At 41.0% G+C, this 13695-nt stretch overlaps 1 protein-coding gene across 6 annotated transcripts in view; it reads right to left on the reverse strand.

Moving 5' to 3' along the window:
* VPS13D (vacuolar protein sorting 13 homolog D) overlaps nt 1-13695 on the reverse strand; it is a 266265-nt gene that overhangs the window by 217658 nt on the left and 34912 nt on the right. For all 6 annotated transcript variants that reach the window (XM_043924162.1, XM_043924159.1, XM_043924161.1 and 3 more), the window contains 5 exons: nt 12632-12764; nt 8880-11093; nt 7598-7749; nt 3815-4846; nt 1353-1443 (listed from right to left, as the gene is read on the reverse strand). In XM_043924162.1, coding sequence (XP_043780097.1) covers nt 1353-1443; nt 3815-4846; nt 7598-7749; nt 8880-11093; nt 12632-12764 — 3622 coding nt within the window. The remainder of the gene's footprint in view (nt 1-1352; nt 1444-3814; nt 4847-7597; nt 7750-8879; nt 11094-12631; nt 12765-13695) is intronic.

A 13695-nucleotide genomic window follows, 5' to 3' on the forward strand; every position in this document is an offset into this window, starting at 1 on the left:
CCTCTAACAAAAATACACCCCCCAAAAACAAATGAAAAAGTGAAGTCACTCAGTCATGTCCGACTCTTTGCAACCCCATGGACTGTAGCCTACCAGGCTTCTCTATCCATGGGATTTTTCCAGGCAAGAGTACCGGAGTGGGTTGCCATTTCCTTCTCCAGGGGATCTTCCCAACCCAGGGATCGAACCTGGGTCTCCTGCATTGCAGGCAGACGCTTTACCCTCTGAGTCACCAGGGAATCTTATCCTACCCAAGCTTCTCCCAATTCTAAAGACTCATCTCTTCTAGGAACCTTTTATAAATTAATTTATACCAGGAATGAAACCTCAATTTTAATTCACCCTTTCCCCAAAAGACATTCTTATTTTACTACAGAGTCAACATTTGAGCTTTGTAGTCTTCTTATTTTATCACCAGTTGCTTAAGGAAGGAGCAGTATTTTATGCTCACTTTGTAAATTCCTCCGCTTTAGAGCTTGATGTAGCTCTTCACTTATGTTCTACTAGGGATTACAGCCTATTTCGTCCCATTAGGAAGAATGCTAGCTTTGCTACAATATCTCCCTGCTTAAACCACCCCCTCTTAGAAAAGTGAAAGTCTCTCAGTCGTGTCTGACTCTTGGCGACCCCATGGACTATAGTCCATGGAATTCTCCAGGCCAGAATACTGGAGTGAGTAGCTTTTCCCTTCTCCAGGGGATCTTCCCAATCCAGGGATTGAACCCAGGTCTCCTGCATTGCAGACGCATTCTATACCAACTGAGCCACAAGGGAAGCCCAAGATTACTGGAATGGGTAACCTATCCCTTCTCCAGTGTATCTTCCTGATCCAGCAATCAAACCAGGGTCTCCTGTATTGCAGGCGGATTCTTTACAAACTGAGCTATCAGGGAAACCCATCCCCTCTTATGGGCTCCCCCTAATTATGGCAACAGAGTGAACATATGCCCTGATTTCCCAGAGGCAGCCCCTGTTATATGCCGCTTTCCCAGCTGTAATTATTAATAATGCCCCCTTTCACGCCCCAACATGTCCAATCTTTAGACAAAGAAATTATACAGACACCCAGAGAGCTTTTTTAAAACACAGATAGATCCCAGGGTCCCATCCCAACCCACAGAATCAGAGTCTTGGGATGGGAAGGGAGCTGTGCCAGGCAGCTGCATTTCTAACAGATGATTCTGATCCATAAACCAGTATCTGGAAACCACCACCATCAGTCCTGGCCAGACCAGTAACCACAACCCAGCCACTGAGCCACACCTTACTTAGCGCCTGTGAAGACCATTAGATTTGTGAGCAGGATGTTCAAATTCTCCCCAGATTCCCCAAGCCTGATTTTCTCCACTTACCAATCATTTCCAGGTGTGCCACTAATTTGGACACATTTGCCTTGGCAAGCTCACTGGTGGTCTTATTCAGCACGAGAGAAAGTGAATGAACCTAAGAACACAGGAGGTAAGGCAAGACGAATGTTACTCGGAGGAAAAGGTACCTTTCAGGCAAATGGCATCGAGAAAGATGCTGCAAGTCTCAGGAGAGCTGAAGATAAAACTTTTTGTCCGACTGATACCAAATTCATTTCAGCTTTTCTTAGCCAGTCAGACCACAGTAAGAGGAGAGAGCTGATAGGAAAAGAACTTGACTGGGCAATCTAAAACCCAGGTTCTGTGGTGTCTTCTCTATGGTCGCCTCATCTGTTCTCTTTGAAATTTTCTTTTTTCTTTCTTCTCTTTTTGTTTTTTTGTATGTTGGTTGGTTGGCTTTTTGTTTTTTTTGGGGGGATGCTTTCTTTGGGTTTCATCTATTGTTTGACAGTGAAATGTTTTACATTATAAAACAATTTTTCCCCTTTCAGCAGTTATCTCTAATATTGCACTATTCTGTAATCACTCGTACAGATTCATTAAGCGCCCCCCAAGAAATCTGTCAAAGCGAAGTGGTGAGTACACTTAATGTTTTTGTCTTCAAACTAATATTTAATAGAAGCCCTTGGTGACCAACTGGGACTTCACTTAGGAAGAACAATCAAAGATTTTCTTCCCCAGAGAGAATCACCAATAGAAGAAAACCAAAATCCTCTGTTTCAGGAACAGCATTCTTGGCAACAAATAAATTCAGTAACATAATTCTGTCATTTTAGCTACAAACAGGACTCTGTGTCTATGATTTATGGAGGCAGATACCCCTGAGTGCCATCACTAGGTAAGGCATCGGCTGAGGAGGAGGAAGGAGGGAAGAGCAGATAGAAGCTCACATCCCAGTTCACTCTCTGCTCCCGAGTGGCAGAGCCTGGTGATATGCGCCCCTTATCTTTAATGCCTACCGCAAGAGAGGATGACATGGTTGGATGGCATCACCGACCCAATGGACATGAGTTTGAGCAAACTCCGGGAGATAGTGAAGGACAGGGAAGCCTGACATGCTGCAGTCCATGGGGTTGCGAAGAGTTGGTCATGACTTAGCAACTGAACAACAACAAAGTAGGTGCTCAGCCTATGTCTGATAAATGAAAAAAAAAAAAAAAAAGGAAAAAGAAAGAAAATAGCAGGAGAAAAGGAAGGAACAAAAACATCTGTAGAGGAAGGAAGAGAAAAAAGGAGGGAATTATTACAGATGGAGCAGTGACCATGGGGGCCACTCCAATGGCACAAGGGGTCCCCTTGCAGTGGCTTCTGGACATGGATGACAGAAGGATCTCAAGGGAATGAGGTTATCATGAAGTGGGGGGAAAAAAAAGAAAAACAACCTCTAGTCACTTCATCACCAAAATAATGCATATAATGAGTCTAAATATGCTTTGTTTGGAGGAATCCAGCTGTCACCACCTGAGCCCACTCTCGGCATGGATCTTAGCATCACTGAAAGTGGGACGACTGGGTGTTGTAGACCTCCGGCGTAACGCAACAGGAAGCACTTGGCACCACCTACGAAGTGTCGGACCTGGACCTGATTAAGTCTTTAGAGCTAACTTCTATTTCTAAAATTAGTAGAGGAGTCAAATGTACCATAAAGAAAGAGAGACAAATCCAGAATGTGGAACACTCTAGGAGACACTAACCCAACTTCTATAGACAACTGCATGGAAGGAAGAAGCAGGGAAGGTACCAGTCACTGAATGATCATTTCTGTCATGCACATGAGGAGGGCCATACCTAGGTCATCTCATTGAACTTTCACAATCTGATAACACAGGCACCATTAAACAACCTCTGTTTATTGATGAAAAACTTAAGGGAGAAAGAGGTTAAATGGTTTGTCCACAGCCGAACAGCTGTATGGTAACAACAAAAATGCCAGGTTTCAAATCAAGGTAGTCTGACATTTAAGACACCTGTACTCTTGCTCTCACTAAAAGCCAATAATGTTCTGAGTGAGAGGGAGATAATAAAAGGCACATTTGAAAATAGCTACTCTGTACTAGTTACTAGTTACATAGTAACATGGTTATTATGTGCTAGACACATTGCCAGGTGCTTCATGTAATTTCCTCATTTAGTTATCATAATCAGATGATGGAAGATAAGGAAACAGAGGCATAAAGAAGCTAAATAATTCCACTGAATTTTACAGCCCAAAGGAAAAGACAAGAAGTTACTGAAACCATTTATTTCCCCTGCCTCCAGATGGGATTAATGCTAAAACCTTTTCTGAGATATTAACGTCTACCCTTTTGGAATAGACATCCAAAAGACCACATACCTCCTCTGTCAATGAGATAAGATTCTCCGGCACAAATGCACGGTGACAGCATCTAAGTAAACAAGCCCACGTTCGTGCTCAGAACGTAACAAGAGCCTAAGGGAACTGATACCTTGAGATCCAGTTTGGTGTTAACTGGATCCTGCAGTTCAGACTCCGCTAACGCACTTGACTCTGACTTCACGTTTGGTAGGGTGTCCTCAGGCGGCACCTTCATCGCATGGTTGTCTGCAGTGGAGCCAATTCCAAAAAAATCTAGGATCACGACCCAGGTCTGCAGTGTGATCAGCACATCCAAGCAGTTAAAATCAACATCAATGCTCCGGTTAACTCGATTGTAACTGGAAGAGAATTCTGGATGCTTCTTATCCACCAGGAATACATTGATATGGACCAAGGAATCATCAAATTTACTCTTTCCCGCAAGTATCTTGGGCTCATCTACCGTTGGAGAAGGAGGTGGGGTCAAGGGATAGTCCTTGTCCTGGACTTCCTTTTGCTTCTTCCGGGAGGCCGAGGTGGGTCTCTGATACAGCTGAAACACATTGGGAGCTTCCTCCATGTGAGAAGGGAGAGACCGAGGCATGTCTGGATACTCCACGTTGGACACGGAAGGGCAGGACTGAGAGAGATACTCTTTTTGTGCTAAACTAGATGGCTTTGGGGCTCCCCGAGACACCATCAGGTTCTTATATTTGGAATCTGGATTCTTCTCCAGTAAGTCCTCCATCAGCAAAGAGCGCAGGGCAATCTGAATGGATAAAGTCTGGGGGTGGTCTTTACTGAATTCCACCTCAAAATCCTGAAATTTTAAGCTCACAAGACCCTGGGCCCCCAAAGTCAGATCTCCACTTAGCTGAACTTGAAGCTCTGATATACAAAAGTTGGCTTGAATCTGGGTAAAGGATTTGACTTCCTTCACAGACAAGGACTTTTGAGAAGAGTTAGAAAGACTGGAGTGGCTGAACAATCCATTCTCCTTCCTTTCAGCGGAAGGTTCTCCACAGGTACTGAGGGGAGGCAGAGGAGAATTAGGGCAGGGTGAGGAGGCTGCACTGACTGGAAACTTATTCAGATCTTCACTATACACCAGATTGTCCAGCGTTTGTAAAACCTGCTCATATACATGCTTTGCTAACACCACCTGCATTCGAAGAGAAAAATTCAGTTATTCCACTACTACTGTCAAATGCGTTCATATGCACTGCCCACAAATTTTGTATGACTTTACCCAAGTGGCTTTTTAAAATATAATTTATAAGATATATTTTATTTCAATTTATTTATTTTTAATTGGAGGATAATTGCTTTACAATATCACATTGGTTTCTGCTATATATCAACTCTCCAAGACGTTTTAAATCAGTTGACAGCAAGGATCATCTCTTTATTTCCTTTTTGTCCTTATATCTCTACCTCTCTCTGATCTATATCTATTCACAAGGCCGTCCCCAAGTGCCTCACGGAATAATCTTCACACAATAAATGTTTCAATAAATGCTATTAAATTAGGCCTGAATCTGCAAAATCATTCTTTCTAACCCCACAAAACAACTACAGAAATTGAAGGAAATCCTGCCAAAAGTCTAATGTGGGTTATACCTTAGGACTAAGAAACTCTCATGATTCTAAAACTCGCTAATCTTGGGATCGACTGGTACACACTGCTAAATTTAAAATGGATAACCAACAAGGACCTACTGTTTAGCACAGGGAACTCTGCTCAGTGTTATATGGTAGCCTGGATGGGAGGGGAGTTTCAGGGAGAATGGATATATGTATATGTACCGGTGAGTTCTTTTGCTGCCCACCTGAAACTATCACAATACTGTTAATTAGCTATATTCCAATATAAAATAAAGTCAAAAAAATAAAACTTGCTGATCATCACCAATTATTATAATAACCTATGACTAGTACAGCTGATCAAACAAATAGTACTTTTTTATGGTAATAATGTTGATCCATGATAACCTGTTATTCCCTCACTTTGTTTTTAATTACAATTTCTTACTAAAACTGTTTTCAGGGAAGTTTTTATTTGCTCAAGGGTAATTTTTTAACAGAGGAGTTACAAATAGATATAGAAAAGACAGAACTGGAAGGTGATCATTTTGTAACTGCTAGATAAATAATGGATCCCACCACAGTTATCAGTGGAATAAGACCTTATACGAGTGACTGACAGGGAATTTTACAATGAATGGATCAACTTTTTGCCATCTGCATACAATCAACAATTTTGGCATCACTGACAGTCAATCAGACGTTGCTTGCCTCCTGATATAAGCTACAGTGCACCACCTTTGAAGTGTTCTGGCCAAAAAAAAAACAAAAAACACCTCAATCAATTAAACCTACAGAGTTAAGTTACAGAAAAATTGATTGTAGAAAAATCGGTTCAGCAACACCACAAACTAACAGCCAAATCCAGAATGTGGGACATTCTGCAAGGCAACTGACCTAGTTTTCCAACAAAATAATGTCATGGGGTGGGGGGAAATGAGAGGGAAACTAAATGAATAGAGACCCACAAGATGTATCACCCAAATGGAATGTACAGTCCTTATTTGGATCCTGATTCAAATATACCAAAAGTAAAGGACATCTTTTAAAAAAATCAAAAATGTCTCTGAAATCTCAAAATGGATTAAAATTCAGATAATACCAAGAAATCTTCACTAATTTTGTCAGGCATGATAATACCACTATAGCTATTTTTTAAAATGCACATAATTTATAGTGATACACTTCAAATATATAGGATTAAAAATGGCATGGTCTGGGATTTGCCTTAAAATATTTCTCCAAAGGAGGAAGAAAAAAAATGGATGAGACAAATGTGGCAAAATCTTGATAACTGTTGAATCTGAGTAATGGGTACATGAAGTTTACCAGCGTATTCTACTTTATTTTTAAAATCCTTCATAACAAAATATTTTTCATTATTTAAACTACTAAATTTAATTATTGCATAATAATTTAAAGAATAATTTTCTAAGATTTTCATCAAAAACAACAGTAAGTCAATGGTAACCATAAGAATAAAAAGTCAATACAATCCAATAGAATTCACCTTATGTGCTAGATTTAAAGTGTAAACTCCATCCTAAGTATCCAGTACTGGTGAGGCAAAAGTTTAAGAGAAAAAGCTTAAAAGCCAAAAAGGAAAAGATCCAGGGAAAAGTTCTCTCAACCAGAGACCCAAATCCAGAAACCACTGATGTCAAAAGCTACACATGTTCTGTTAACAGCATGACCAGTCACTCCCCTAGATCCTGTGCACTGTCCTAAGATTCTGCCTATCCTTGCTGTTTTATAATGTTATGCTTTTTGCTCTCTTCCCTGTGAAAGCAAGAAAAATGACACTTCTGAAGGTAAAAGGATGAAAGATGTATACATACGTACCACACACACACCCTGGACCATTTCATTTCAATGAGGGCAAGACTAATTCTCCCTTGAAAGGATCTGCCAACAGCTCAGATAATCAGATCATTTTACAGGTGGGCCACATATGCCAAAAGTGTAACAAGAATTATAATACTCTGGGAAAGAGAGATCCTGACTTTTTAAGCAATAATTTTCCTCATTTCTTAATGGCAACGGAATTAACGATTTGCCCTCTTCCACTCTATAATTCACCCCTCCACATGAAGAAGCTAACAAAGACTGATTCAGTGATAGAAGGACACGATAAAAGGATTCCATGCTTATTGGAACAAGTTATTGACAATAATGTGCATGAACAATATCTCTTTGAATTTATATTTTCCTTCCAACATTTCATATATACAAAATATAACAAGACATAAACATAACACATGTATATAACAAATATAAAATCATTACATGACTTCAACTGTCCTGACATAAAAATCAATAGTGTGCTTACCTGAACTGGATTGACAAATTTTCCTTCAATCTTCATGATGCTAGAAGCTCCCAGGTCATCTGGACTAAGTGAGAAAGTCAGTTCAGATTCTCTCTCTATAGGGATCTTCTCCAGTTTAAACTGAATGGTCGTGTTGTTGAGGATGTGAAAAGCTGGTGTAAGAGAGAAGAAATGACCGACTAGAAACACTCAGAATGATTGCATCATTGCTGATTAAGTGAGGGTATATATAAACAAGCCCAGGAGTTGCTCTTAGACCAGGAAGGTAGGTTAGCCTGGCACCGAGGGTCTACAATTGAGTACAAACCTTGGTAACTATTCCAAGACCAAAACTCACAGCAAGCAAGGGTATAAGATAAATTTACACACAAAGAGCATGCTACAGCTATTTTCATAACAGGCTCCATTTGATGGTTTCAAAATATGGTGCAGTGAACATTAACCCAGGCAAGGGTCCTCAGTAAGCTTCTCTTAATCTCCCAAACTGGCATTTTCCAAACAAAATTGTTCATCCATGCTCAGCTTTAGACTGATCCCTCTTATGGGGCCTAACTCAGAATCAAGCACAACATAGAATTCTAAGTGAACAACTTTTAACCCAAACAGAGAAAGCAATCTTTTGGTAACTATGTAAACACAAATCAGTGAATTAACATCTGAGAACCATAGGAGAAGTTCTCAAAGGCATTAATATCTTCACCATCAATATAGCTTACCTGATTTCTATAGATGCCAAGACTAATAGATTGAACTGCTTCGTTTTAGCAGATCAGATCGAGAATACATAAATACAAGCACTTTATTCCTAGAACTCTGTACCAAACCATTACAGAAGATGGCAGGATAGTCAACAGAGACCATAACACCCACAGACTAAATTTCACATTCTATTTCTGTCAATCCCTCCAGCTGTCTTAGACTACGATATTTAACTAGAAAAGATTTACAGCTTAGGAATGAAAAAGTCAGATGCATTTGACTAAATTACATAATACTCTAACAGAATTCACCCACTGAATCCCAGTGAATGAACACTCACCCAAGGGGGCCACTTGAAAAAAAAAAATCCTTATCTGGGCCAAAAATGGTATTCAGTGAGAAAAGGTGCAAACATTCAAACATAATATGAAAGCATCCTCTTAAAATTCTATTTTAACTTCTTAAATATTCACTTAGGGTAATTCTAAAAGAAAGGTTTTTGTTGTTATTTTAAGCCAGGTACTACATTCATGGCTGGGTCTGGAATCTAAACAAAATGAGACAAAAGATACCCATGCCTCACCTTGACCTCTATGCAAAGATTCAAAGAAATCATGTCGGGTGAAGTGAGCTTCCTCCTGACTATTGGCATTGGTAGACCCAGACAGAGGGCAGAACGCCCTGCTCATTTCCGGCCCGGGGCCCTCTCTGCCTGCCAACTGGGTGCAGTTCAAAGAATATAATTTAATGTCTTTGATTTCCACTTGCAGACGGTCACTTCTGGATTCATCATCTCCAGCCACAAAATTCTGGATAAAGATCTGTCCCAAGTGTCCTACCAGCAACTCAGGACTCCCAGGCTTCCGAGGGATGGAAACCACTGGTGATTCAATGTTTATGTTCAAGATGAGCTTTACGGTGTCAGAATGAGACGCACCTAGGCCAAACCCACATGGTTCATTTTCTTCTAAGAAAAAGGAGTCCCGGGCCTTCCTGGGAGTTTCAAAGAGCGACACCATCTCACTGTACTCAGCTGTCTTAGTGGCTAGGACCGTGGTGACTTTGGTGGCTGCGCTTTTCAGCATACTTCGAAAATTTTCTTCCAGCTCATCCATGGACAATGTCAGCTCCTTCAAGAATTTAGCGGAGTGGTTGTAATGCAAGGAGGCCATCTTGAGGTTAAGAAAACATTCCTGTTTAGATTTCTCAACAAAGGTGAAACTCAGAGCATCAGTGAGGCCTGCGTCTTCCATTCTGACAAACACAGATTCATAGAAGCCAATATCACTGATGATATTTTCATAGCCTACGGAATTTCCAATGCTGACAACATACTGGTTCTTAACATTCTCTTGTGTCAAATCCATAAGCTGCAAACAGCCGAGAGAACCATTCATGTCAAATGTGCTGCCCATGGAGACATTAACTTTGGTGCCACCTATACTCGCTGTTGCAATCTTTCTGCCATACTTCTCTCCATTTGCCATTCCCACCGTCCGAAGGAGCAGCAGGTTAAGTCTGTGGATTTCCACCGCAACCTCCGTGTTTTGTTCATATGTAGACTGGTAAGTTCCCTGTTCTCTAAAGCTTCTTTCAAAATCAGTCATTAAAGGTTGAGGACTCAACTCATCTTTTTCCTTGGGAAAAGATTTTTGAAGAAAACCAATCAGCTCCACAATTGTCTCTGGATTTAGGATGATATCCAAATTATTCACCTGCAATGAAATCACCTGAAGGGTGCTGTCCAAATTCATGGACGGGCACTCTGAACTCACAAACTGATATTCCAGTTTTATGAGGGACTCTTGTTCTTTGGTGAGAACTCTGTCCAGAGAAATACTTGTGGCTGACTGGTTGTTCCGTGTGGCAGCACTCGTGAGGTGGGCCACATTGGACCCAGAGACGGGAGACTGGGCCCTGCTGTCCCGGAGGCTTCCTGTCGGGATATCAAAGCTCAAGTTCTTGTGAGAGGCCATCAAAAGGTCAAAATCAGCGCCATACGTCTGCATGGTGTCCACCAGGAGCAAACCATGAACGGTGAGGGAGACCTCAGCGTCATAAGGCCTCTTCACAAAGTGAGCGTTGGTGCCAAACACCTTGAGCACAGAGATGTACCGGCCGTTGCTCTCAACACCAAGCTGCATGCAATTCACCTTAAACTCAGCCAGGAGGAGCTGTGACTCCACCAGGACCTCCCGAGTATGCTGCTCCAACATCACAATGCTCTGGGTCAAGTTCATCACGGAGTCTTGCAAACTTCCCCGCTGTACCCCTTGGGGAAAAATCTTCTCCTTCATCTGAGAGTCAAAAGTCTTAGTTTCTGGGGTGGTCAGGAGAGCAAAACAATTCTTCAGAGCAGATATTTTATCTTCATTGATGTGGATCTTCAGGTCTGGTAGGTTGCCTGAGAGCACGGCTCCGGGGTACTTGGGATCTGACGTATAAATCAATCGACGTTCTAACTGGAGGTGAACGTTGAATTTCTCGACCACGTGGGTAGGTCCCACGTCAATATCCTGGACATGCTTCCAGTTGTCCTTCACACGTCCAACCATGATCTGCAGGTCGAGAAACGACAGCGAGTACCTCTCATACATCTTTGTGCTCATTAGATGTGCTTGAAGCTGCTCTTCACTGAACTTGACTCCGGAAAATGGAGGTGTTTTCTCCCCATTACTGCTGCTAGTCTCAGGAGGTGGGGTATTGGGAGGTGTGGCAAGAGGGGTCTTATATTCATCATCACTGAACTGATTCTCTTCTGATGCTGACCCATCCCCACTCTTCCTCTTGGAGTCATCTGCAGATGAAAACAGGAAGATTTAAAGTACATGTTGGCTCTTGCCTTCCTCCCCCATTTAATGTAATAATTAAGAAAAGTAGAGAAGAGTCGGACACAACTTAAGAGACTGAACAACAAGAAGAAAGAATCAACAGCTCTGATTTAAAAAATAAGGGGATGAAAACTCTAAGCACAGTATTCTGTATTTCCCATGTATTCAGAGTGAACTTATCTACTGATTTGGAAATCAAAACAAAAAGAGTAAAAGTTCATGAACGTGAGGAAAGATGGAGACCTGCTAACATAGGAACACATGTCAGGGTGCAGAAACCAACAATGCCCTCTGGTCACTGCCCCCCGCCCCCCAACATCTGAGCTGCAATGCATGAGCTGCCATCACCAACCCTCCTTATTTGTTTACTTTTTCCTGTATTCATCTATGTATTCGTTTTGTCCCCCCAACTAGGTTACAAAAGAACAGAGGTTTCCTCTGCCTTCCTCAACACAATACCCACGTGTTAGAGCAGCACTTGGCAAGCAGTAATTGCTTAATATGTCAAGTTCCAGCCCCAAATTCACTCAACCCCTCGCTTCTGCACCTGAGCAGTGTCACGACAACTACAAAAACACATCCCTGGGTTTGGTCACCTATGTCTCTGTCCCACGTTTGTGTTTTATAAATCCAAGTAGGTACTTTCTGCGGTTGTGTGATTCTTTTCTTCAGATGTAATTCCCTTTTCACATCCCCTTAGGGCCAAGCTCATACCAACCAAAGAGCAGAAACAACCAAATGTACACCAACTGATGAGTGGATATTATAAAATGTAGTATATCGATATAAGGGAACATCATTTAGCTGCAAACAGAAATGAAGTATTGATAACACGCTACAGGGTTTCCCTGGTGGCTCAGATGATAAAGAATCTACCTACAATGCAGGAGATCAGGGTTCAGTCCCTAAGTTAGGAGGGTCCCTTGGAGAACTGAATGGCTATCCACTCTAGTATTCTTGCCTGGAGAATTCCATAGACACAGGAGCCTGGAGGGCTACAGTCCAAGGGATCAAAAAGAGTCGGGCACAACTAAGCAACTAACACTTTCACTTTCCCTTCTTTCACAAAATGGATAAACCTTGAAAACACTGAGCTAAGTTTAAGAAGTCATACATAAAAGATCTCATATTACATGATTCTATTCATACGAACACTCCAGAACAGGCATATAAACAAAGATAGAAAGATTAGTGGTTAGCGAGGGCCAGTAGAGGTGGTAATAGAGAATAACTGCTTATGGGTCTAGAATGTCTTCTTGGGACGATGAAAATGTTCTGGAATTAGATAATAGTGAAAGCTGTACAATTTTACCAATATACTAAAAACAACTGAATTGTACATTTTCAAATGGATCTCAATAAAACTATTATATAAAAAAGTAACGAGTTAACTTTGGAGCCTAGAAATGTTAAATAAACCTCCGTTTAAGCTTTACTTGGTTCAGTGAGAGAGCGAGATCAATCTGCCAAGATATGCCTTTATTACTTCACATTCACACTGTACCTTGGGTGTTGGTCAGCAGCATTCTTCCTAGATCCACAACAACCAACACAGGATTCTTGAACTTAAAGTCATCAGGAAATATCACTTGAGGGGCAGAAATGTCCAGTCGCACAGTCCACCGTTTACTCTCCTCCTATAAAAAATAGAATCAATCACAATTAAATAGCCTTGAACTACAACAGCTAAGAGTGGGCAGCTTTATCAGCTGGAGCTCAAGCCTCCCTGAAGGTCACACTAGGATCACAGGATGACCTAACGGTCTATGGTATTAAAGCAAAACATTTAAAACAAAAGTGGATCCAAATGCTTAAGGATATGAGACATTACCACAGGCAAATGGCTGAAGTGGGAGAGAAAAATGTGCAAATTACTGGTTTGGGGGTTGCTTGCTCTTTGATTCTGATGATCGATGGTTTAAGAAAGCTCTTATTTCTAAAGACTTAATACTTTAAAGTACTGTAGAAATTACAGAATTCAAATAAATGAGAAATCCAAATATTTTTACTTATTCATGGACATTGCTAAGCACAAACTTTCAGGCCAAAATATCTTACTGAAAAACATAAGCTTTGACATTTGAAATATAAAAAATACACCAATTCACAAATTTATTAATGGCTCTTCCCATGAATTTGTTATATAAATTAATTTATATAAATGCTTATCAAAGAAGATTATATACAGTAAAAAATTAACAATTTATGTATTTTTTCAGTTTATTTAATTGGAGGACAATTACAGTACTGTGATGGTTTTTGCCATACATCAATGTGAATCAGCCATAGGTATATATGTGCCCCCTCCATCCTGAACTTCCCTCCCACCGCCCTCCTCACCCCATCCCTCCAGGCTGTCACAGAGCAACAGCTTTGGGTGCCCTGAGTCATATATCAAACTTGCACTGGTTATCTATTTTACATATGGTAATGTGTATGTTTCAATACTATCCTCTCAAATCATCCTAGCTCGCCATCTCCCACTGAGTCCAAAAGTCTGTTCTTATGTCTGTCTCTTTTGCTGCCCTGCACATAGAACTGTCAGTACCATCTTTCCAGATTCCATAG

This window comes from Cervus elaphus, chromosome 14 (genome assembly GCF_910594005.1).
Source record: "Cervus elaphus chromosome 14, mCerEla1.1, whole genome shotgun sequence".
In the NCBI taxonomy this organism is placed as follows: domain Eukaryota; kingdom Metazoa; phylum Chordata; class Mammalia; order Artiodactyla; family Cervidae; genus Cervus; species Cervus elaphus.